The following is a 26,954-nucleotide window of genomic DNA, read 5'->3' as shown; positions in this document are numbered from 1 at the left end:
TCATTGGTGGATATGATTTATGACACAGACTGAGGAGAGGGGAAACACAGGGGTAAAGTTCAGAGACCATTAACCAGAAATCAGATTTGGATGTGCAGAAAAACATATCAAAATGTTGCTCCTAATTAATGAATGGATTTCTTTTGAACTTTGTCATGAGGCTCGTAAATTAATTAGGGCATCCTTTGGAAACTTCACACCCACCTTGTTTAGTAACTTTAGCTGTGACAAATCATCTTGGTCGATTGTAAGTCTCTGTCTTTCAAAACTTCCCAAATACTGGTTGATGGGATCCTTCTTGGGAAGAACCACCCTACTAAGGATCCACATATCTGCTGCTAATTCTCCATTTTGATCCAAGTACAATTTCATCAGGGAAAGATTGTACAATTCCTTCTTGTTTAGAAATGAATGGAACTAGAATGGAAACATCCAGGAATTTTAAAAGCAGAAATCTTGATTTCTTACCTCTTATCTCTTTTTACATTTGGATCTTTCTTCTGTAGTTGTTTAACTTCTAAATATTGTGAGTTGGGAGAACAAGTGCTGCCACTATTTTCAAAACTCAAGAACAAAGTTTCAGTAATAGTTCTCAATCACTTAGTATTATTGACCAAAAGTATAGTGAGAAGATATATGTCAACCTTGAAGTGAACCTGGATGAGACCATCTTTCTGGCTTCATGGTTGCCACAAGGCAGAAGAGGGGACAGGAAGGGGATAAATTAGATAGCTGGGGTTTCGCTGTCAAAAGAAAAAGTTTTCCAATGGGAACCAAGGTCATTCCAACAGGTGGCTAAGAAAGGAAGAGTGGAGTAAGCAAGCAACCTGCAGCACCTTTATTGGTCAATGTGACTGATGACTTGGAGGAGAGGGGGAACTTCCATTTTTTAATTAGGTGAAAACCATGCGACATTTTAGAGTCAGCGTTCACCATTGTGTCAATATGATGTATCCAATAAACTGTTCTTTGAGGAATCTACCTGCCTCGGAGTTCTACTTTCAATGGGTGCATTACTTGAAACACTGACAATAAAATCGACAAAAAAATGTCAACTATAAGGTACAGTTGAGGAAAGATCATAAATCAATTGAAGAAAAAACAGAAATAAGTAGAGTATTCATAAAGTCATTCAAAACAACAGGGTGATTAGCAGAAAGCAAAAATTTGTTACGAAGATAGTTGGCAGGCAAATCCTTATTCAAGTAGAGCAGAGGGGGGAAATGATCAGATGAACCAATTCTACTTTATTGTAAGACAATATTAACAATGGGATTGTCCAAATCTTTTAATGAACTCTTTTGACAGATCTTATCTGAGTTTCTTTTTCTGCAGCTTCTGGTTTCCTCCCCCACATCTTATCCAATCCTTCCCTATGCAGCATCTCTTTCTCTCATCCTCCAAATTCATTCCCACATATCATCACACTTCCTTATTAAACTGTGTGAATGCTGGTGGTATAACTTGATATTTAGCAATCAACAAAATCCTTCCTGATGTGGTGAGTGGGGATCTTCTTAATTGTACACTGGATGGCATGTTAATTAAGTGGATACAACCATCTTTAAAATTGTACTCAAATAAATTTTAATCTTAGTGATAAAATTTGGGAGTTATGAAAAACAATTGGACTTTGGGCATTGCTTCTTTGATATTTTCATTTAAAAAGGAAGTAGACAAATCATGATTTTGCGATGCAGAAATTATAATAATGCTTTGACAAAGTTGTTTTGATCTCCTTTAAAAATTCCCAGCTTCTAGAAAATAAAAATATTATTTTGAGATAGAGAGAGGTGCATATGTAAAATCCAGTTCAAAACTAATTTTGAGCACCTATTATTCTATATGTAGAGTGATTGCTGATTATAATAATAGTAATTTTTTACAATTTGTTAATCATCATATTACTAATTTGATAATGTCATGAATCATACAGTGGATTCATACCAGGTCTCCTAACAGGCACCAACCTTTAAAGAAGAAAATGCACAAAATTTTCATCAGCTTTAGGCAAGGACAAAAAAGGGGAGGAAGAGATCAGCTTTTATCCTTGAGGAAAGAGAACAAGGAGAAGAGCCATGTTGGTTTATAGGAGTTTAAAATCCGAAGGAGTTTGGAAGCCCTTTTTCAAATACAGAAAAGATCTTGGTTGTAGAAGGGAAAACACGTCTCTCTTCCAATAAGTACAATAAGATTTTATACAGGAGCTTAAGATCTTAAACAACTAATCCTAAACAACTAACCTCAGAGAGCACCAAAGACCCTGAAAGGAATAAATAGTTTGATGGATCCCTGTTGGGACCCTTTACCTTCCATGGCTGCAGCCTTGGAGCTCCCAACTTCTCTTCTCCCTTCCTTCTTCTCCTCTGGGATTGGGATGCAGCATTTAAGGCATGAGCCAGGATCTTAATGGCACTGTAAACATTGCCATCATTTGGGATCCGCATCCTATTCTTTTTCTCTTGGGTCCCCACTGGTGCTTTCTGGGTGCATCTTCTTCGGCCTTTGACAGAAAAGACGTGTTTTGAAACAGAGCAGTGAAAATACTCAGCTTGAAATTCAGGTTCCACAAACAAAGGAAATTTAAAGTCATCCTCTTTTCTCCAATTCTTTTGAAACTGAATTGGAAAGGTCCAAGTACTATGGATATACTTGAGACGCCTGTCCCTTTTAATTAAAAATTGTGCAACCACTGTCATGATCCAGACTTTCCCTTCAATGGGTCCTGGCAAAAGTTCAAATGTTGAATGGAAAGAAAGAATTCTGTCAAATGGGTCCTCATATTCCATGAAGTGAACAAAGACATTGACTTGTTTCCACTTAGAGAGGGCATCCCCGAGGGTTGCTGTGTGTCCAGTCACTGAGAATTGTTGCGATACAACAACACAAATTTTATTCTTGACAAGCATAGGAGTAAAAGTTCTCATGAAATGCTCTCCCTTCTCTGTGTCTGAAGCAAAGAGACCAATCAGGGTCCATTCAAAATGGAGGAGCAGTTGGACAATTGCTGGGTACTGGAACCCTTCTGTGGGGAGTATTTGATGGAAAAAAGGGAAATGACTTTTATCACTCAGAGTTTCTGAAGCAATTTTCTCACTCATCTGAAAAAAGCAATAAAGAATTCTGAGTTATATTTGGGGTTTATCAAATCCAAATTTTTAGCTTTTAATAAACTCAGCTATTTTCTCATGCACATATTAAAAGAGTTTCTTGTTGATTAGTCAGTAGGACATATCACAGAACACTAACAAGAACATATATAAAAATAGAATTTAAAATATTAAGTGGAATAGAATAAGCATAACAAATAAAAATAGTATTTCATATCATCCCCAGAATTTCCTGCAATCAAACCACATAAGAAGGTTTCAGCTGAATTAATTTCTTCTGAAAAAGGGCTATATACCAGTGGCTTTTGATACCATCGACCATGGTATCCTATTGCGCCGGCTGGAGGGGGTGGGGGTGGGGGTCACCGTTTTGCGGTGGTTCTGCTCCTACCTCTCTGACCGGATGCAATGAGTGTTGGCAGGGTAGCAGAGGTCGACCCTGAGGACGCTCACTTGTGGGGTGCCGCAGGGGTCGGTCCTCTCGCCCCTCCTGTTCAACACATATATGAAGCCGCTGGGTGAGATCATTCATGGTTTTGGGGTTGGATACCATCTGTACGCTGATGATACGCAGCTGTACATCTCCACCCCTAACCACCCCAACGAGGCCGTCGAAATAATGTCCCGGTGCCTGGAAGCCGTTCGGGTCTGGATGGGGGACAACAGACTCAAGCTCAACCCCTCCAAGATGGAATGGCTGTGGCTACTGGCGCCCCGGTTCAACCAGTGGACTCCATCACTGGCCATTGGGGATGAGCAACTGGCCCCTGTGGAACAGACACGCAATTTGGGCGTCCTCCTAGATGCCCAGCTGTCGATGGATGACCATGTGGCAGCCGTGGCGAGGGAGGCGTTCCACCAGGTCCACCTGGTGCGCCAATTGCGCCCCTTATTGGACCAGGACGCCCTTTGCACAGTCACTCATGCGCTGGTGACGTCTCGTCTGGACTACTGCAACGCTCTCTACATGGGGCTCCCCTTGAGATGCACCCGAAGACTGCAGCTGGTCCAGAATGCGGCCGCGCGGGCTATCATGGGGAGTACTAGATACTCCCACATAACACCTCTCCTGCGCGAGCTGCACTGGCTACCTGTGGTTTTTCGGGTGCATTTCAAGGTGTTGATTACCATATTTAAAGCGCTCCATGGCACAGGACCTAGTTACCTGCGGAATCGCATCCTACCCCATACATCCCTGCGACCAATTCGCTCTCACAGGGAGGGACTCCTCCGGGTGCCGTCCACCAAGCAATGCCAACGGGCGGCGCCCAGGAGTAGGGCCTTCTCTGTGATGGGCCCAACCCTCTAGAATGACCTCCCCCCCGATATTAGAACCATTACTGACCTCCGCTCCTTCCGTAAGAAACTCAAGACCCACCTGTTCCAATTAGCTGGCCTAGCCCATCTATAGTTTTATTCTTATCCTCCTGGCAGTTATTTTTAATTATTTTTAATTTTGGGGTAGATTTTAGGGGTTGATTTTAACGTTGTTCTTAATTTTATTTTACTGTACAGTTTGTATATTGCCTCCTCTATTTATATTTATATTTATATGTATGTATGGTGTTTTTTACTCTGACTGTACACCGCCCCGAGTCCCTTTGGGGAGAGGGAGCGGTTTATAAATCTAAATAAAGTTCAGATATTATATATACTTTCTGAATTCTGACCACACATGAAATATGTTGTTTTAATATTAGGATTTAATATTAGTGCAGTCCAAGATATTAATCTCCCTCTTTCTTATATAATTCACATTCAAAATAACAGATATATTTCAACCTCTATCTCTGGAACTCCAAAAAACAAGTATATTCATTTTAAGGGATTGGAAGATTCAACTCAATACTTGTCAATTTGGAAGCAGCTAATGCATTTCAATGTGCAAACCTTACTGAGGACGGCTATTGGCTTTCTCTGTTTTGAAGATCTTGGATTCTTTGTGCAGCATTTTTTTTTAGTTTTTTCTCCAATTGCATAAAGACAGAGAGACCCCAGTTCCTAATATGAATTACCAGTTGTACAATTCAAGAACTTTTTAATTGAAATGTATTTGTTCTAACAGATTTGGGGGGGGGGGGAGGCTGTGTCACTTTCCATACCATTAATTGTATAAAAAACAATTATATGCCTTAATTTTATAAATTGTAGAAATCCCCAATTCAGTTCTGAAGGCAGCAGCTGAAGTCCTTTTATCCACCCACAAGATACTTCTCAGGTGATGTGATCAAATTTGTTCAAGTAGTCATATAAATTAAATCCCAAAGTTCAGCTCAATATAAATGCATGGTGGTAACTTTGGCCTTTTGTACTTTAATCATTCAGGCTAACAAGGCTGCATAGCTATGATTTTTTAAAATTCTTTTAACACTGTGTTCACGTTTCCCTTCATTGTAAATGAGCTCCTTTGATGTTGAAGGAGCCAAGATCCAGTCACAGAGAAAAAATACCCAGGTAAGGAAAGGTGTGAACTTGCTTTATTGGCACATCATCAAATAGCCCTAGATGGTAATGATATCATTTTCCAAAGACCCTAACTTTTGATTTTGACTGATCAATAATCAGATAATTCTTGTGAGAATAGGAGCCAAGTCTTCTTAACAGTATATGAAACCCAAATGTCATATTGGCAGCACCTTGTCTTACTTTCTGGTGGGGATCAGTCCTACTTCTCAGGGCTCCATTGAGCCCAAATCACACTCTCTAACAAATGAACAAAGAACATCGAATAATAGGGATGGAAGGGATCTTGGAGGTTTTCTAATCCGACCTGTGACATTGATTAATTGTTCTCATTGTCAGTGCTTGTAGAGAGGGCGTTGAGCAGGGTCAACATTCTGAGTTCCATTTTGAGGGCAATCAGTTTCTTCTATGTTCCTTACTTTGTTGTAGCAAATACTCTAAAAGCAGCAAAACATTATTTCCTCTGATTGATATTTTTAGAGTTAGATTGTTCAAGACGACACAATTGTCAATACTGGGTCAAATCTGGTTCTTCTATATTATTCTAGTTCTTCTCATTATTCAAGGGGAAGCTGATATATATTTTAGTCACAATGTCTGTTAGAGATCTGGGCCTGGAATTGCTAGGGTGCTTTTTATTCCCTGTCTTTATCTGTCGGAATTAGGTTTGACCCATATGGGCATGGCAGATATTGTTGATATGTGTAAATGAAGTTGCCAATATAGAGTCCTACCAGTTGGGATATTTCTTGAATTGTTCAGCTGGTAGAAAATCCTCTCCACTGGCAATGTTGTTTTTCAAACCTTTTATGATTAATTTGATCATGAGCATTTCAGGGTAAAACATAATTAACAGCATGGCTAACATATTTGTAGTTTTATGTAAAATGGTTAATCAATTTTAGCGGTTCTTACAGGTTCATAATACAGTACATACTGATTTATCAACAGTAGGAAAGATAATCCAGTAAGGCTCTGTTTATAAATCTTGGATTTGTTCGTGATTGAGAATGCCATTATTTTGACTAAGATCATATTTTTAAAAAGTGAGCTTTCTATTATTGCTGCATCTTCTTGTTCTTCAGAAGACCCTTTGATTGAACACAGAGTCTCTCCTCACCTTCCCAATTATGCAGCAGAAGACCTCTAAGCAATGAGGAAGGGGTCATGAGAAGATATTTTTCTTAGGATCATTGTTCCCCCCCTCACTGTATATCCCAATCCCTAGTCATGACACCTACAAATGATATGGTGAAAAGCAGTTCTTGAATTCCACAGAGCAGACATGGCTGGATCTATTCCTCACAAACCATCACCACACTTACTTTATCAAATACAGAAATGCAAACACAAACCTGTGGGATTTTGTAGGGGCCTGTTAATGTTGACATCTGGATGGAGATGTTCTCAAGAGCTCCATCAAGAAGAGCCAAAAGGTTGTCCTTCCTTCCACAGCTGTAGTTGGGAACATTGGCTTCCCCAGTAGAGAGCACATCCAGCAAGGCATTTGAAGTTCCAAGTGTGTTCGAATAGTTGTCATGGATGTTGTAGCCAAATGTAAGATTGTGCAGGAGCCGGGTTCTTTTGTTAACCATTTCAATATTGAAAATCATTACTTCTTTTACATAAAGAGTTTGACTGTAAAACCATGCTCATGTTAATATTAGGATCAACAGCAAAAACTAAATCTCTTTTTCTCCACAAGCTAACTGAGACTCAAGCCAATATTGATCCAAAACCTGAGGTAAATTACAGTGACCCATCACCCTTTAATATTTGTGAGTATTGAGAAGATCGAATGGAGATACTCTTCCAAAAGGATTAAAAATCAGACACACACACTAAAAAAATAAAAAAACCAGGCATATACTATTATTTGCAGAATTACTAATTTTCATCAGTCCAGTAAAAGGTTGCAGAATAATCATTAAAGTAGAACAATCATAAATGGAAGATAATTCCAGAAAACTTGTTCTAAAAGCAAGTTATCCCTCTAAAAACCAGGCACAGAATATCAGTGAGAGGTTATAAAAAATATGGAAGTGAGCTGAGTAAGGGAAACTGCAGAAATCACTACCTTCAACAAAACTCAGTACAGGAGAAGCTCTGGTCACAACCATAATTAGTTCCATAACTTTGGTCGCAATCCGATTTAGTCGTGACTTGAATCTAACAAAAATTAATGCAAAATTAATTCAGGGGCCACATGTGGGTCACTGTTCTTTGTAAACAAACAACGGGATATTTGGCACTTACAAAAGAAACCCGATTCGGTCATGGTCAGAAGCGTTTGTGACCAGAAGTTCTACTGTATTCAAGTAAGGGTTTTAGGATTAAACAGGGAGAGTAAAATAATGTGGACTCTTTTCAGGTTTTATTTTCCTTATGTTTGGATTTGAGCCTCCTCCATATAATAAAACAAAAAAGTGAGTGTCTGTGGAAATCAAAAGGATTCAAGAAATTAGTTAGGTCCTGCATTACAGGAGTAAGTGAAATAAGAAAGAAAAAAGAGTGTTAGAACTGCAAATGGAGGGAATGAAACTCCATCACAGTGAATGACTTACGATTCAATTTGAATAGAAGGAGCCACATTGAAAGGAAATGTTGTATGTTCCATTTCTGATGCAGAGATGATTATACCAATGAGAAGATCTCCTGGCCTATAATAGCTCCATGATTTTCCTCCATCCTGGTTGTCCAAATTCAGCGGGCACTTTGTTCTCAGCTTCCCAGAGACAGGCTGGGATACCAGCAGCATCAGAAGCAGAAGCAGGAGGTCCATAATTCGTAGGACTGAATCAATCTCCTTCCTATTTCTAAGGAAGAACTGGAAGCATTGTCACAGGATAGAGTATCCAGTGGCTTTCCTGATTCAAACAGAGAGAAACCAAGATTCCCTTGGAAGAGAGAGAAAGTACATTCAAGAGGGCAGCTCCTCCCTGTCCCATAACTTGAGCCACAAAGTGCATAACCTGTGGTTTTTATCCTTTTCTAATGCAAGATCCCTTCCATGTTGCTTCAGTCTGATGTTTACATCAAAGACAGTCAGGGGAGAAGTAGGAGGAGAGATATCAAGGCCGGCATAGGAATAATAACACTGAGAAGGAACTTCTCCTCTTGGGACCCTGAATTTCTTCCATGTAAGGAAGGATAGCTGGAGATAAGCATATTTGTGAGAAATCACAGATACACCCCTTGGGGCTTTGTTCTGTGGTGGCCTTACTCCTTCCTCTTAGGACACATCCAGAAAGTGATGCTGGAGCAAGAAATATCAACAGCCAGAAAAGTGACTTCTGCTGTCCTTCAATGTGGTCTCTTGTCTCTGGAGACTGCTAGGACAGGTAAAACAGAGCTATGGAGTTTGATGCCACTTTAGGCTGGTGCCCCTTAACTCTAGTGGTGCCTGTGCTCCAAAATCATGGAAGCCATCATTATCCTTGAACCCAGCAAATGTTAAAAATGGGGCCTGTTTGGGATTTTCTTCTCAATGAGGTCTCCATAGATTCATCTTAAATTGGAGCTGATTTTATAACTACTTGTAACTAAAGTGAAATTTCATTTGCCCTCTTTTCTAGAAACATTTTTTTTCATGAGATCTAAGAGACAGGAACATGAAAGCCTGTGGACCACAACCCTGAGTAAGAGAGAGAAAATGATACAGTTGGTAGTGAATTTTGTTTCAGTTTCCTTGACAAATTCTGTGTTGTTTTTCCATACTGAGGGGCTTCAAAGTTCCTTGGTTTCTTAAATAAACAGTGAGCTGTGAGGTCTGCAACTCAGATGGTCTGTGTCCATAGTGTGGTGGATGGTGGGACCCAGTGGTGAGTTCTGGCAGCCGCTACTGCCGGTGCACTCTGGGCCGTACTGCATGTGTGAGTTGATGCACACTGTGCGCGCATGTGCAGTACAACAAAAATTGCTCTGCTCATGCGCAGAAGCCAAAACCAAGATGGCGCTGCTGGGAGAACCAGTTCGTGGGCGTGGCAGGCCTTGGTGTCTGCCAGGTTCCAACAAATCAGGCTGCCAAGCTACTACCGGTTCTGCCAAACTGGGCCGAACCGGTAGGAACCCAGCACTGGTGTGACCTGATTTCTTGCCACAACCATCCAGACGTTGGCTTAGGGGGACCTCTTAGCAGTTCCTCTGTGGCTTCTTTCTCCCTTGCATCTTCACAGGAACCTCTAAGGAGAAGGCGACTCATCTTTGGTTGGCCATGGAGTCCCTGAAAATATTACTGAGATTTTAAGAAATATTTCATACATTGCAGTAGCTGGGAATCTTCTCCTGTGCAAATGTGCAAAGCGGAGCATCGTGCTAAGCCCAGCGTTTTCTTTATGTATTTTGGCATGGCACATTATGCCAATGTAGCAGTTCTCTTTCCTTAACCTAAGTTAAGGGTGTTGTGTGAACTCACTCAGATTCACCCCAAACCATCTATGTGATGGCCAATGCAGTATATTTTCACATAAGATTGAAAACGTTCTATACGATCTGCTTTTGGATTCAGGGTCCATGGTTCTCTCCCATGGGAACATTCACAAGGGAATGTTGGGGAAAGGAGATGGGAAAGGGGCCCTTTGGGTGAGGGGTGAGCCCAGCAGGTAGAAACATGGCTGGATTTGCATTCAGCTCTTAGTTTCCCCCGTATTTGAAGTGAAAGAAGACAGGCAGATCTTTACTGGGGAGGGAATCTGTTATATTCTGAAACATGGGACAGTCGAATAATGATTGAGGTGAGGCGTGGATTAACTAGCTAATGTTTTATTGCAAACAGAAAAAAATGACCACTGAACTATTGTTATTCTGTCATTAACATAAGGCCAATTCCCATTTGACAACTCCTTTAAATAGGCGGCTGTCAAACGCAACCAGCCAATCAGCGGACGGCATAACTCCCTCTTATACCACAACCAATCAGGATCTCAATACGCTACAGAATCCAAAGTTTAAAGTCATCCAGTGACACTTTTTGCCTAAAGCCAGGTTGAAACTCTCCACCCCCCCTTGTCTTTGTTTATTTAATCTCGTATCCAGGAGTCTGATTGGTGGCTGAGTTCCCAGGCAACCATAGCCTCTTCCCTCCTGTTTGATTGGCTGTTGCTGGGTTGCCATGGCAACAGGGGCAGGCCAGCAAGAGAGGCAGCCACTAGGGAGAGAGAGGGGGTGGGGCTTTTGTCTTCCCTCAGAACTGGAGGAGTTGAAGGCAAAATCTTCTCTCTTTCAAGGAAAAACCTTCCTCAGATGCAGCCCTGGATAGGAAAATATGAAAGAATATTTAAAAAAATATTTTAAAAATAAAGGGAAAAGACCTTGAGAGAAGGAAAAGAGGGAACTGAAACTAAAAATAGATAAAAGATAGAAAGATGGATGTAATATTGCACAATAAAAGGAAATAGTCTGGATAAGGAGCTTATAGAAAATAGTTGAAATAGAAAACAGTTTTATTATTTTAGTAGGAAGATTAATTTTGGCATTAGTTGAAAACACTTGAAATTTACAATTCCTTTTTTGAATAAATGTGTAAGGTTTTTCTTTTAGGAAATGGAAATGTCTCCCCAGCGACTGTAAACCGAATAGCAGAATGACAGTTGGAAGGGACCTTGGAGGTCTTCTAGTCCAACCCTCTGCTCAAGCAGGGGGCTCATTGTTCCAACTGTCAGAATTAAGTTCTCCTTCATTCTAGGTTGGGTCTTTCCTTTGCAGGTTTTGGTCACTACATGACAAAAAAAGATATTTGAAAACTGTGGAAAAAGGGCAGAGAAGAGCAAGTGAGATGATTGAAGGCCTGGAGAGAGCAACATATGAAGAAGGGCTGCAGGATTTGGGTTTGGCCAGTCTAGAGATAAGAAGGACTGGGGGAGGGGGATAGGATAACAGTATTCCTGTATTTCCGAGACTGCCACAAAGAATAGAGGGAGTCAATCTATTTTCCAAAGCACCAGAAGGGAAGACAAGAAACAATGGATGGAAACTAATCAAAGAGAGAAGCAATTGGAAATCAAAGCAAAACTTCCTAATTAGGACAATTAACCAGTGGAATGGCTTGCCTTCAGAGGTAGAAAGTCCTTCATCACTGGAGATATGACAGCCATCTATCTGAAGTGGCATAGGGTCTCCTGCTTGAGCAGGGTTGGACTAGAAGACCTCCAAGGTCCCTTCCAGCTCTATTCTAATTGATTGATTGATTGAAACCCTACTCACCTAGGCATGGCTTATTCAATGATTGCAGTTGGATAAGGGGACTGCACATCCCACATAAAAACCCCAATGATGTATTAACATGCATTGCATCTTTTTGTCTTCTATAAGGGATTCTTTCAGCCTAACTTTATATGAAAATTCTCCCCTATCCTACAACTAATTCAGGTTTAAACTGGGAGGTTTTGTCATGGATTTGTTGAAAAGATGACAAGGGTCTTCCCCCCCACCCCTTTCTTATATTTCCCTCTTTCCTGAAAGAATCATTCAGAAACATCTTCCTTGTGGAAATCATTAAATGCAAGGGATCTCAGAGACCATCTAGTCTAGACTTTCTCAAACTCAGGAATTTAAGAAGGTGTGGACCAACTCCAGACATTTTCAGCCAGTGTGGAGCTGAAGTCTAAAATAAGCTGAGATTTAAAAATCCTGCTCCAGAGTATCTTGAAGATTGTTTTTTCCCTACCTATTTTTTGTAAACATTTGTCAACACTTGCAGAACATTCATAGATTGATTAAGTAAGAAAAAGTTCAGGGATGCAATAAAGCAAAAAAGATCATAACTAGAGCCACAGATGTGAAAGAGGCTTGTACGAATTGAATTGAATTCAATCCACTGTTCTGTGGAAGTTTAGTTCAGCTGTAGTCTTAGACAAAATGTCAACAAAATATATCATTCAAAGGAGAACAAAGAGAAGAAAAACAAATTTAAAAAGTTAAAAAAACCATTTAACATCAATCTTAGAAAATTAGTTAATCACATAGATGGTTTGAAGAAAATTGGCACATGTATAGAGATCAAAGATCCTAGAGCATCGGGGAACTACCAGAGGACTGGAAAAGAGCTGATGTGGTTCCCATCTTCAAAAAAGGGAAAAAAAACAGATCCAGGAAACTACAGACCTATCAGCCTGACCTCAATACCAGGAAAGATTCTGGAAAAAATAATCAAGCAACGAATTTGTGAACACCTAGAAGCAAACAAAGTAATAGCCAAAAGTCAACATGGGTTTGTCAAAAACAGATCAAGCCAGACTAATCTTATTGCATTCTTTGATAATGTGACAAAATTAGTGGAACAGAGGAATGCCGTTGATATAGTTTACTTGGACTTCAGTAAGGCATTTGATAAGGTAGACCATAACCTACTACTAGATAAAGTAGAAGAATGTGGGTTAGACAGCATCACCACCAGATGGATTCGTAACTGGCTGACCAACCGCAATCAACGTGTAGTCCTCAATGGAACTGCATCTACATGGAGGGAAGTATGCAGTGGAGTACCCCAAGGCTCCGTTTTAGGCCCTGTACTCTTCAACATCTTCATCAATGTTTTGGATGAGGGAATAAATGGGGAACTCATCAAATTTGCAGATGACACCAAGCTGGCAGGAATAGCCAACACTCCAGAAGATAGGCTTAAGATACAGAAGGATCTTGACAAACTTGAACATTGGGCACTATCTAATAAAATGAAATCAATGGTGAAAAGAGTAAGGTTCTACATTTAGGCAACAAAAACAAAATGCACAGGTACAATATAGATGGTACCTTGCTCAACAGTAGTAACTGTGAAAGGGATCTTGGAGTCCTAGTGGACAACCCTTTAAATATGAGCCAGCCATGGGCATCAGCTGCCAAAAAAGCGAACACAGTTCTAGGCTGCATCAACAGAGGGATAAAATCAAGATCATGTGAAGTGTTAATACCACTTTATAATGCCTTGGTAAGGCCACACTTGGAATACTGCATTCAGTTTTTGTCGCCATGATGTAGAAAAGATGTAGAGACTCTAGAAAGAGTGCAGAGAAGAGCAACAAAGATAATTAGGGGACTGGAGACTAAAGCATATGAAGAACGGTTGCAGGAACTGGGTATGTTTAGCTTAATAGAAAGAAGGACAAGGGGAGATATGGTAGCAGTGTTCCAATATCTCAGGGGTTGCCACAAAGAAGAGGGAGTCAAACTATTCTCCAAGGCACCCGAGGGTAGAACAAGAAGCAATGGGTGGAAATTAATCAAGGAGAGAAGCAACTTAGAACTGAGGAGAAATTTCCTGACAGTTAGAACAATTAATCAATGGAACAGCTTGCCTCCAGAAATTGTGAATGCCCCAACACTGGAAGTCTTTAACAAGATGTTGGATAGCCACCTGTCTGAAACGGAATAGAGTTTCCTGCCTAGGCAGGGGGTTGGACTAGAAGACCTCCAAGGTCCATTCCAACTCTGCTATTGTATTTTATTGTATTTTATTGTATTTTATTGTATTGTATTGTATTGTATTGTATTGTATTGTATTGTATTGTATTGTATTGTATTGTATTGTATATGGTTAACAGTTTCTCTCCAGAACAACAAAATAACAGAAGACACTGTACAAAACTTGACCATATTACTACATGTCCCTGCAGGTGCATCATCAAAAACTGACTTTCCCCACATTGGTTAAAGGTGCAGATTGTGGCACAGTCCTTAAATTCTACATATTTATCCAGGTCCAAAAAGGGATGAGGAAGGCTGGGACTTTTTGGGTGCTAGAAAGATAGAACCACGATAAAGCCAACAAGGGAGATACTCCCAACCAAACATATTTCTGCTAAATTTGAGAAACTCTGTGATAATTTCTTTGAATAAAATGTCCTTGCAAACTTCCATTTCCAAAAGTTAAGAACAGGTCTTCTGAATCAGGTCAGGATCCATCTTCCTTTCTCAGTGCCTTGGTAAGACCTCACTTGAATTCTGCATCCAGTTTTGGTCACCACAATGCAAAAAAATATGTTGAGACTCTAGAAGAGCAACAAGTATGATTAGGGGACTGGAGGTTAAAACATATAAATAATGGTTTCTGGAATTGTGTGTGTCTAGTTTAATTTAAAAAAGGACTGGCGTGACAGGATAGCAGTCTTCCAATATTTGAGGGACTGCCACAGAGAAGACAGAGTCAACCTATTCTCCACAGCACCAGAAGGCAGGACAGGAAGCAATAGATGGAAACTAATCAAGAAGAGAAGCAGCCTAGAACTAAGGAGAAATTTCATGACACTTAGAACAATCTATCAGTGGAACAACCTGCCTCCAGAAGTTGTGGAAGCTCCAACACTGGAAGTTTTAAAAAAGAGATTGGATAGCCATTTGTCTGAAATGGTATATAGTTTTCCTGTCTAAGTAGGGGGTTGGACTAGAAGACCTTCAAAGTCCCTTTCAAATAACTGTGGAATTTCTACCATCAGAAGAATGAGTTGGATGAGTTGTTGCAACTTAGTAAGGAGTATTTACTTCAAATTCCATCTCCCTCCCATACATCACATTTATAGGACACTTAAATATGGATACTCTCTGTTAGATTAGCGGTTATGAAGCTCAGAATCTAAACTTATCCCAAAGAGAATCTGAACATGAGGCTACCGAAATTCAGCTTTATTCTTGCTCAAAAGTGAAACTGGATGTCCTTAATCTCCTGCCTCAAACAGGAAGGCAGAGAGGGAAAAGGTAGGCACACTTATTAAAACTTTTTTTTTCTTTTTATAGTTTACACATAGTTCATGCATAGCTCGTCATTGTTTTAGAAACATAATTTCTTATCCACTGTTTTATGCAAAGCTCATGATTTTCCGAATGCTTAGGAACAATAGGTTCACAAGGAAAAAGAGATACACATTTTCTAGCATTTAGCCTGGAGCTTGTTAGGGCTGCAATCTCAATTTAAGTAGTTACAGCAATCAGAATACATATTTTAAAGTTACAGGAAGGCTACTTAGCAAGGCTAAGCTTGGCATTTAGCCTGGAGTTTTTAACTCTGCAGGTGGTGCATTTTAGGCCACAATGAAGCTCAGCTCATCAAGAATATCAAAAGCTGAGTTAGTAACACTCTGTGCATGCTCTAATCCTTTCACTCTCAATTCTTTGGGAATTGTTTGGTAAAACTGTTATATGGCTGTATTTCAGCTCTCATATTTTATTTCTACATAATTTGACCAGCTGGATGATTTTGATGTCATGCTCCAGCATATAAATTTTACATATGTTGCTGCTCACTAGCCCCATCTAGTGGCTGGAGAGACAATACCAATTACATTGTTTGAAGCTGACCCAACCCATTTTACCCATCAGCCTACACTCTCAAACAAGTGCATGATGGGAAGCCAGACTCCTTTTCCTTTAGCTTTTGGAGAAGCACAAAGAAGAATCCATCTTAATCTGTGGCACATGGTCATCCAAGGACAAACGCATCCACACATAGAGCACCGTTGGTGAGGTTTAAAATATTTGTATGTATTAATTGTTATGTTCAGCAGTAACTCAATACTGCCTATCTTGTATTTGGTCCTCCTTGTGTGTATTCCTATTTTCCCCATGTTTCACCATATCCTGTTCTTTCAAAAAAGTATTCAGATCTATGCATATGGTCTGTTTTCTTGGAGGATAGGTGGGTTTAAGTTCATGTTGAGCTGTACACAGACTAATGTATGGTAAGGACAGAACACCAGATTATCCACATCTTGCAATTATACTGAATAAGGATGGACAACACTATCTTCCAATTGCTGTTTGATTATTTCACTTAAAATTATGGTCCCAGCTCATGTATGGCGGCAGTTTGAAACAATTTCTATGCTTGGCCTGTTGGAATGTGTTGAGAATGGAAATTCCTTTAACTCACATTTATACATTTCTTCTGGTTGTAAGATGCTCTTTTGTATTCAAGTCTGGCCTTAAAATCATAATATAGCACTTGGGGATGAAGACACAGCCCAGCAGCCCAGCACTGGAGGCCAAGATGGAGAAGACCTGCACAGCCACCATGTATTTCCCCTTGGTGCTCAGGTAGGTGGGCAGGAAGGAGACCCAGACATTGCAGAAGACCAGCATGCTGAAGGTGATCAGTTTGGCTTCATTGAAGGCTCCAGGTAGATTCCTGGCCAGGAAAGCCATTGTGAAGCAGATGGCAGCCAGAAAGCCCATGTAGCTGAGGGTGATGTAGAACATGAAAACAGAGCCTTCATTGCATTGCAGGATGATCTCTCCAGGCTGGGAATGAAAGTCTGAGTCACGGAATGGGGGAGAAATTCCCAACCAGATGGAGCAGATGATAATTTGGACACTAGAACAAGAAAGGATGATGGAGTTGGCCAAGCTCTTCCCCAACCATCTCTTCACTCGGTTTCCTGGTTTTGTGGCCAGGAAAGCCAGCACCACTGTGATGGTTTTGGCCAAGAGAGAAGAAACGGCAACTGAGAAGATGATGCTGAAAACTGTTTGTCGGAGAAGGCAAGTGGTTTTCCTTGGTTGACCAATGAAGAGAAAAGGAGACAAGAAACAAAGCAGGAGGGAGACCAGGAGGATGTAAGAGAGATCTCGGTTGTTGGCTTTCACAATGGGAGTTTCCTGATGTTTAAGGAATAGGATTAAAACAAGGCCTGTGGCTAAGAACAAGAGTAGAGCAAAGAACACAAGGATTATGCCCAAATGGTCTTCATAGGACAGGAAGGTTATTCTTTTGGGGATACATTTGACTCGATTCTTGTTTGGATATTGTTCATCTGGGCATTTGGTGCATTTATCAGTATCTGAGTAAAACAAAAAAGCAACATTTTAAAAAAATATTCTGTACTTTCATAGTTCAAGAAATAACTTCTTAGGACAAGAACTGTTACCAGCAACATTTTCTGAAAAGCATTGCTTAAAATCTCTACAGAAAGAAGGCAAGAAGAATAACATTTTCTGAAAAGAACAGACACAATTTTGGAGTTTTGCACATTGGAAGAAGTCCTGGAACCTGTATGATTTCTTGTGTAATTTGAAGAACCTATGTATTAGAGGTAAATAATAAATCAGTTAAATTTTTTAGATACTTTTCCTGGATCTTGCCAGATGACGCTTCTTAATATACTTGATTCTGGATTCCTATCTTTTGACATTGAATGAGCTATGAAAAAGTTGGTTCTGCAAATAATCAGGAATCCCAACTAAAAAGCCAAAGAGATTTCCACCTCCTATCTCTTCCTAGGCCCTCCCTCAAGGTGTTCCTGTTATTCCTCTAAGTATGAAATTGTGCAATTTGAAGATAATAGCAATAGTGCTTAGACTTATAAACCACTTCATGTGCTTTACAGACCTCTCTAAGCAGTTTAGAGTCTGCCTATTGCCCCAAACAATCTGGGTCCTCATTTGACCAACCTTGGAAGGATGGGAGGCTGTTTCAACCCTGAGCCTGTGAGAATTGAAGTGCCGAACTGCTAGCAAAAACAAAAAACAATTGAGCTTCAATCTGTCTTTCAACTTGCACTTTCATGACAGTGTTTCAGATGAATCCACTTCCACAAGGCCTGCCCTTTTCCTTGGTGTCCCCCACCTTCATGAATGGAGATGGTCCCCTCAGGGCAAGGAATGCAGTCATAGCAGCAAGCAGGCTCTCCTTCTCGCTTCCGCTTGACAAATCCAGGATGACAACTTTCCCCACATTGGGACTGAGGCAGAGACTAAGCAGAAAAAGAAGAAATGCTGAAGAAAATATATTGGGACGAAGCATGCATGAAAATGGATGTAGACATTAACATTAGCCCAATAGTTCCTCAGCTTCACTTAGATAACTACAAAGTTATTGACTCATTCCAAACAGATTTAGGAGAGAGAAATACTGGTGGATTGTTCATTTAATCACTCCCCTTTGCTTTTGGCCTCTAACATTGAAATAAAGGATTTTTCTACTTAAGAAAGACTGGAGGGATGGAATTGAAAAGACTTCAGCCTTAAGTGACAACCAGTTTGGTTCCTCCTCCTAGCCTTGTTAACATGCGTTTCTCCATTCTTCACATAAATATGATTTTAGTACAATGATATTACATTAAAGTTTGGAAAATAAATTATAGTTAATATTATTTTTTTATTATATAAGATTTATTAAATAAAATAATACTGTAATAAAGAAAGAAACTTCAGACCAGTATGATCTGGACAGGCTTCTTCTGGAGTATATAAAACATTGCAAAACTGCTACCCTTTGAAAATAATCCAAAACCATCCCCCAATTAAGTAGAAAGAGGAGGAAATCCTTAAAAATTGGGGTTTGATTTATTTGTGTGTTTCTTCCCTCAATTTATATGGTTCTCAATTAAGACTAAACTGACTGCCTAGTTTCTAGAACTGGGGTGAGATGAGATACAGGAGAGGTCATGAGAACCTGTCCCTCAAAAAGGGATCTTTTCATCTTCAGCAAATGGGACAAGAGTAGGAGACTTGTGTCCAGCTCTGCATCTGGATATTTTCTACTGAAGAAATACAGTTGGGGGACACCAACCAGATCCATGGTCTAAAGAATAATCACCCAGCATCAATTGGGGGGTTCTACCAATTTGGCCAAACCGGTAAGTCCAAAGATCAGCTGAGAGCGAACCGGTTCGCTCCGACCTTCAGGTGGGCTCATTTGCCCACCCCCGGGTTATACTCTCCTATATTTCCTTGGTTTTTAGCCCAGCTGATTGGTGCGGCAGAGGTGCCTCAGCTGTTTTCCTTTGAACTGTGCATGCACACTCAGTATGTGTCATGCATGTCAGGTGCAGGTGCTCAGCAAACCGGTTGTTCAAAGGGTAGGATCCCACCCCTGCCCAGCATCCAATATTGGACATGTCTGAATCAGATTAAAAGGAGTTTCCTTATCATGGCATCTGAAGGAGACTTTTGTGAATAGCATTGAAGTCCTCACAAGCCATCTAACAAAAGGTTTTCTCTTCTGAACATTCAGCTCCCAGTGAGGGTCATCATCAGCCATGGCGACTAGAGTTAACCCACTTGAAATGGGTCAGAATCTTTACAAAAAAGGGAAAACACAGCAATATTTGACCCACCTTGTTGAGCAGAGTTAGCCATGAAAGAGCAATTTCGTTAATAATAATACTCTCTCTTTCAATACTCCCCAGTTTTCTTTTCGTCGAATCCCCCTCAGGAGAAAACACGAAGAACTCAATGTCCATATCTGCAGCTATTTCTCCATTATGGTCCATGTAAAGATTCCAGTGGGAAAGATTGTAGAAGTCATTCTTCTCCAGAAAGGGATGGAACTAGAATGGAAACGTCCAGGAGTTTTAAAAGCAGAAACCTTCATCCCCACCTGGTATTTTCAGGTATGAATTTTTCTTGTACAGTTTTTTTTAATGTGCCAACATGCTTAATTAGGACAGCAAGTATTACCACTAAGTTGTGAATGAGAAAGGTTCAACAAAATTTGCCAATCATATATTGAAAATGTATGTAAAACTTCTTAAAGGTTGATTGCCAAAAAGCATGGATTTTTTTCAAGATGAAAGTTCCCAAGATAATCTGCTCCTAGGTAAATATGACCACAGGAGCTAATGTTACTTTATTGGAGTGCTATTAACAGAATCTTTCAAGTCATGTTGATCTACAGAAACTGAACATCAGAAGTCTGGAAGCACCTTTTCTAATAGGGTTGCAACTGGAGAAGGGAAGGATAGAGAACTCTTCCAAAAACTGAAAGGTGTTGCAGAGAAGCTTAAGATTTGTTCATGGTTAAACCAGAGACTGGAACATGATAAAATGAACTCAGCGAAGATATTCTGGCTGAATTGGTATGATATGTTGATATGATTCCCCTCTTTCTCTAATGGATTCCTTCTCCAGAGGAATTTAGTTGGTTAGATCCTTGTTGGGGCCACATACCTGCCATGGCTGCAGCCTCGGAGCCTCCAGTGTCTCTTGGTCCTTCTTCCTTCTCCTCCAGGACCTGGATGAATATGCAGCCTTCAAGATGTGGGCCAGAGTCATAAAGATACTGTAAACAGAGTCACTGTTTTCAACCAATATCCCATTCAATTCATCTTCTGTCTCCACTGGAGTTTTTTGGGTGCATCTTTTCCGGCCTTTGACAGAAAAAACATGCTTTGAAAAAGAACACTGAAAATTCTTCTTTTCATACTGGGAGTCTACAAAGGAAAAGGGTTCAAAAGCACCATATTCTGGCCTTATTTTTTGTATAAATTCAAAGCTCCAAATACTATGGATGTATTTGTGATATCCACGATACCCAATTATATAGTTTCCCAAAGCCGTGGTGATCCAGATTTTCTCTCTAATGGGTCCTGACAGAATGTCAATTGTTAGATGAAAAATATGAAACGTGTTTGAAATGATAATATTTTCTATGAAGTGAACAAAGACATTGACTTGTTTCCACTGAGAAAAGCTGGAATCCCTGAAGGGTGCTAGAGGTCCAGTCATTGAAAATTGTTGTGATATAACAACACAAATTCCATTCCTGACAAGGAAAGAAGGAAAAATCCTGAGGAAATTCTCTCCCTCCTCTGTGTCTGTAGCAAGGAGGCCAATCAAGGTCCATCTGAAGTGCAGGAGCACTCGGACAATTGCTGAATACTGAAACCCTTCTTTGAGGAGCATCCGGTGGAAAAAAGGGAATTTACTTTTATCAGTCAGAATCTCTGAAACAAGTCTGTGACTGATCTGGAAAAGCAATGAAGAAGGCTGTGTTTTATTTGTAGTCAGATCAACTCCAAAATATGAGTTTTTAACAAATTCAACTTTGTTTTGATAAACGTGTTAGACTAGTTTGTTGATTAGCCATTGTTTAAAATATTAAACAGAATATTAAAAATACTTTTTATAAAAATTGATGATAGTTGACATTTTGGCTAATATACCTGTAACATTTTTTAAATAAAGTGATTAATTAATGGTAGTTGTCACTTCGAGGCTATAAGATATATATGTTTTATCAACAGTAGAGAAGATTGGAATTAACTGAATAACAGAATTGGAAGTGACTGTGGAGGTCTTCTATACCCTATTTCAAATAAATTGGTTCTTGAATCTCTCCCAAAAAACTTCCAATGTTGGAGCATTCACAACTTCTGGAGCCAAGTTGTTCCACTGCTTGATTGTTCTGTCAGGAAATTTCTTCTTAGTTCTAGGTTGCTTCTCTCTATTAATTTCCATCTGTTGCTTCTTGTCCTACCCTCAGGTGCTTTGGAGAGTAGGCTGACTCTGTCATCTTTGTGGCAAACCCTGAGATATTGGAACACTCTGTCATGTCACCCCTAGTCCTTTTTTTCATTAAACTCCAACCATTCTTCAAATGTTTTAGTCTCCAGTCCCCTAATCATCTTTGTTGCTTTTCTCTGCACTCTTTCTAGAGTCTCCACATCTTTTTTACTACATGGCAATCAAATCTGGATGCAGTATTCCAAGTGTAGCCTTACCAAGGCATTATAAAGTCTTCACTGATTCTTTTTCTTGATTCTCTTTTTCAGAATCTTCCCAGGTATGGAGGTCAGGCTGAAAGGTCTGTAGTTTTCTGGATTGATGGGTCCCACCCCCCTTTTGGAGATGGGAACTACATGACCTCTTTTCTGTTCCTCTGGAAGTTCCCCAATGGTCTAGGGTCTTTGAAAGATATAGTTCACTAGTTCTGAGATCACATCTGCCAGTTCCTTCAGAACATAGGGGGTTAATCCATTTGGTGATTTGCACTCATCTAGGGTGGATTTACCATTGTCTTGCCAATTTTAACATGTATTCCTAATCTGTGCTTTACAATACTATTTTTAATAGGTTGGATTGTTTTTCCCCCTTTTGTGTAAAGACAGATGCAAAAAACAAGTTAAGCAGTTTCGCATTTTCCCTTCTCACCTTCTTGCCACTTTCTCCTGTTAGTGGACTAATCATTTCCTTGACTTTTGTCTTGTTTTTTTTACATGTTTACATGTTACTCCTTTTACAAAGGAGATGTTTATATTTGTCATTTTTGTCTTTCAGTTTAATAGAGAGTTCTTTATGCAACCATGCTGTTTTCTTTTGAGATCTGTTATTTTTCTTCTTCATTTGTATTGTGCTAGACAGGGCTTTTATAATCTCAATTTTCAAAGTTTCCCAAATTTGGGTTGTTTTCCCCTTGAGGATTCTAATCCATGGAATCCTTCTCAAGCTCTCTCTGTTTATTGAAATTAGCACTCTTAAAGTCCAAGACTCTAGTTTGACTTTGTTTTATTGCTTGTGCTTCCATAATGTTGAATTCAAATATTGCATGATTACTCCCACACACACAGACGTTTCCTGTAGCTTAAAGACCTTTTATCATTTCATCTCTATTACTGAGAAGTAAGACCAATATGGATGATTCCCTCCTTCTCTTCCCCACTTTTTGGGAGTCAAAGTTGTCTGTAAGAATCTGTTTCATCTTCCACTTGTTGTGGAGTTTGTCTCCAAGTTGGTGTCAGGGTAGTTAATGTTCCCCATTACTATTGTGATTTGCTTCCTACATACCTTAATTAGCTGACTAGCAATGTGTTCATCTATTTCCTCTGTTTGGTTGTGTGGCCTATAGTATACAGCTGTGGCAATGTTATTTTCCCCTCTTTTATATAGACACAAATTCATTCAAGACAGTTTTCATCATTGTTGTGATCTATTTCTGTAAAGATGCTGTTATTTCTTATATGTAGTTGAACTCCATTTTCTCTTTTATTTGGTCTGTTCCTTTTTACTAATTAAAAGAAACTGTATATTCCATTTGTGGGTTTCATCCCACCAGGTTTCTGTAAGGACAATAATATCGTATCTGCCATCATTTACTTGAATTTCTGATTCCTCCTCTTGCTCATACTCTGTGTATAGCTATTTCAGTGCATTTTAACTGACCCTGAGTTTACTTTCTACATAATCTGTTTTGTGCCTGAGTTCCACTACTTCCTTATCATTTGTTTGATTAGTGCACGATATAACACACACTATCAAAAGCTTGATTTTCCTTGACAGCAAGGTTGAGATTCTTACCTGCGCAAACAGCTATGTTACAATCACTGATTACCCTATCAGTTTTAGATTGCTGGGGATGAATGTGTTCTGTATCAATTTACTCTCTGTCCCCATTGTTCAGTTTGAATGTTTCTCTAGATAATCCATGAATTTAATGCCAAGTAATTCAGTCCTTTTCTTTGATGGATGGGAATCATCTCTTTCACAATTATTTTCAGGAATATGGCATTTGTTCAGCATTATTATCATTTTTCTAAGATCATGTACAAACTGTGAGCTTTCCATCAGTGCTGCACTTTTCTATTCTACAGAAGACCCTTTGATTAGACACGGAGCCTCTCCTCATTTTCACAAGTATGCAGCAGAAGCCCCCAAAGCACTAGAGATGCTATCAAGAGAGGATATGACTGTTTTGATACATCCCATCCTAATGTGCATCCCAGTTCCCAGCCACGACACCTACAATGGACATAGTGAAAAGCAGCTCTTGAATTCCACAGAGAAGATATGGATGGATCTATGATATACCCACTACCATCCCACTCACTTCACTATATAGAGAAACACGCACACAAACCTGTGGGACTTTGTAGGGGCCTACTAATGTTGACATCTGGATGGAATTCTCCCTGTCTGCTGCATCAAGAAGAGCCAAAATGTTGTCCTTCCTTCCACAGCTGTAATTGGGAACATTGGCTTCTCCGGCAGAGAGCACATCCATCAAGACTTCTGAAGTGCCAAGTGTGTTCAAATAGTTGTCATGGATATTGTAGCCAAATGTGAGATTGCACAGAAGCTGAATATTCTTGTTGATCTCTTGAATGGTGGAAATGAAGCGTTCTATTCCTTTGGAAGTATAAGGTTCACTAGTGTAGAAAAAAAAAGGCTTTGGTTTATACAAGCATCATCAATAGCAGTAATAAAATACCCTTTTTCCAATTTCATCCTCTTTATCAACACATGACTATTGAGTCTGAAGCTAATATTGATCAAAGAACAAGAGGCAAATGATAGTCACCCATTCAACATTTCATACTTATAGAAGTTGAGAAAATGGGAAAATGATAAGAATCACAAATAGTTTATTATTTATAGCAGCAGAAATTTTCATCAGCACATTATCCAGTCTGCAAAATAACTCATGTTTTAAAGTACAACCATCAGAAAAGGAAAAGAATATTTCATAAGTGACCCAGAAAAGCTGTTCTAAAAACAATTCATCCTCTGCTCCTGTAAGGATCAAGCATTGAATTTCAATGAGCATATAAAAATATGGAAATGATCTGATCAAGGTTAACTACAACAATCACTATTTTAAACAGAAATCATTATTCAAGTTATAAATTCTAGATTGGAGTTGGAGAGGAAGATAATGTGGACTTCTTTCAGGTATATTTTTTCTGCTCCGTCTTTGTATTTGTGTCTCTTCCATTAAATAAGACAGAAGAGGAAACTGATGGGAATCTGATCAATCAACAAAATTAATCACTTCCTGAACTATAGGAGTAAGCAGAATAAGGAGAGAAGAATAAGAGTGTTAGAATTGCAGATGGAAGGAATACAATTTCATCACACTGAATAACTTACAAGTGAGACTGACTATGAGGAACGTGGTTGAAAAACAACATTTTCTCTGGTAGTGTTACTGCACTGGTGACCATACCGATGAGATGGTCTCCTGGCCTGTAGTAACTCCATGGTCTTTCTCTATCCCTGTGCACCATATTCAGCGGGCACTTCATTCTAAGCTTCCCAGAGATTGTCTGGGACACCAGTAGCATCGGAAGCAGAAGCAGGAGGTCCATAATTCATTGAGCTGAATCAATTGCCTGATTCCAAAGAAGAGTTAGATGATTTCAAAGCACTCTCAGAAAATGGAATTAAACCGACACTTTCTTTTTCTGAACAGAAACAAATTGAGCTTCATCTGGAAAAGTGGGAAAGTTATATTCAGCAGCACAGTCTCTGCCTGTGTCCTAAATCTTGTGCAAACCAGTCAGCATGAGTAGAGGCTTATATCTTTTTCTGATGCAAGATCCATTCCACGTTGCCTCTCTATGACATCATATCAACAACAATCACTGGAAAAGTAGCAGTAGACGCCTCAAAGTCTGGGATTGTGATAATTATTCTGAGTGATAATTTGTACTCAGGACCGCTTCCATGTACCGAGGGGCAACTGGAGAAAAGGATGTTTTTGAAAATTTTGCAGATACTCCCCTGGAGACACTTTTCGATAATGGTTGTCATCCTTCCTGCCAGGGCATGTCCAGAAAGTGATGCTGGAGGAAGATGCTCCAAGATCTAGAGATTGCTAGAGAAGGTCACTTGGAGCTCAACCTCCCTCCCACCTTCACCCAAAGCCTCGTGCCACACCAGGAGACTGAAGTTGGAATTTCTTTTCCCCCACTGTTTCATACCTTGGCAACAGGAGTGTTTCCCTCTGCCTCCTTTTCCAGCCAAAAAACATGCCTGCAACGGCAGTGGCGACTCAGGGAAGCAGTTTGGGTGTGTGGCCAGGTTGCCATTACTACCGGTTCGAAAAAGTACACCAGATTTTTACTACCTATTCAGGCGAACCAGACTGAACTGGTAGGAACCCACCTCTGGTGTGACCTTATTTCTTCCCAGACTTACCAAGAAACTGGTTTGGAGACACATATTGGCCCTTTCTCTACTTCTATGGATGCATAAGTGGGATGGGCCCCATTTGACATTCCCATCTCTCATGCTTTGTGTGGCTTTGAGGAGCATTTGGGAGACCTGAGTTCTGGGTAATTTATGGTTGAGGTTACATTTCTTACCTGGAGAACAGATGGAAATGAACTGTCACTTGCTATGTAAAGCTTGGCTTTGAATGGAGAATGTGGGGTTTGAGTGAGAGGAGAGAGCTGAGGGGATAGGCAGGTCCATCCTGAAGTGAGGAACAGAGAAAGTGAGAAAGTTTCCCCACTGTATGGCCTTCAACTTCTACTCTCAGGGTCTGGGCCTCCTGAGATGGGAGGAATTCCCCTTTTCAGTCAGATATGTGCCCTTGCCAATATGTATTTTTCCCCCAGGGGAGAGGAGGAAGGGTGGCTGTTGTCATTTGTGGTTTTTTATGGTCTTTCAGGATTGTGAACATCATCCTTGCAGGAAGAAAAATGTCTCTGGTTATTTCAGTTACAAATTATTGTTCAACTTGTCTCCACTAATTAAAATACTTCAGGGTCCCAGTAATTCACTGATCCATCAGCCAACAGGTTTGACTTCAGAAAACAAACCATATTTAGAAATTTCAAATGCAGCCATTGGTGAAGTGACCAGGCTCAGTGGATTCTGAATGTGTCAAGCACATGCATGAGGAAAGAGAGCACACACACACAAAGTGTGCAATACCCGTACCAGTTATTAAACCAG

At 39.9% G+C, this 26,954-nt stretch overlaps 1 protein-coding gene across 1 annotated transcript; it reads right to left on the bottom strand.

The window, feature by feature from the left end:
* LOC309382702 (vomeronasal type-2 receptor 26-like) lies at positions 1 to 25,216 on the bottom strand (the record flags this gene model as incomplete). Its single annotated transcript, XM_081934456.1, has 6 exons — positions 1 to 29; positions 17,063 to 17,338; positions 18,124 to 18,250; positions 19,616 to 19,828; positions 24,133 to 24,421; positions 25,143 to 25,216. The coding sequence occupies 6 exons, from the start codon at positions 25,214 to 25,216 to the stop codon at positions 1 to 3; spliced, it is 1,008 nt and encodes a 335-aa protein (XP_081790582.1).
* Positions 25,217 to 26,954: the final 1,738 nt, after the last annotated feature.

The sequence above is a fragment of the Natrix helvetica genome, assembly GCF_964273705.1.
Source record: "Natrix helvetica genome assembly, chromosome: 1".
In the NCBI taxonomy this organism is placed as follows: domain Eukaryota; kingdom Metazoa; phylum Chordata; class Lepidosauria; order Squamata; family Natricidae; genus Natrix; species Natrix helvetica.
The sequence above is the reverse complement of the archived record's forward strand: the minus strand, read 5'-3'. Positions and strand labels throughout refer to the sequence as shown.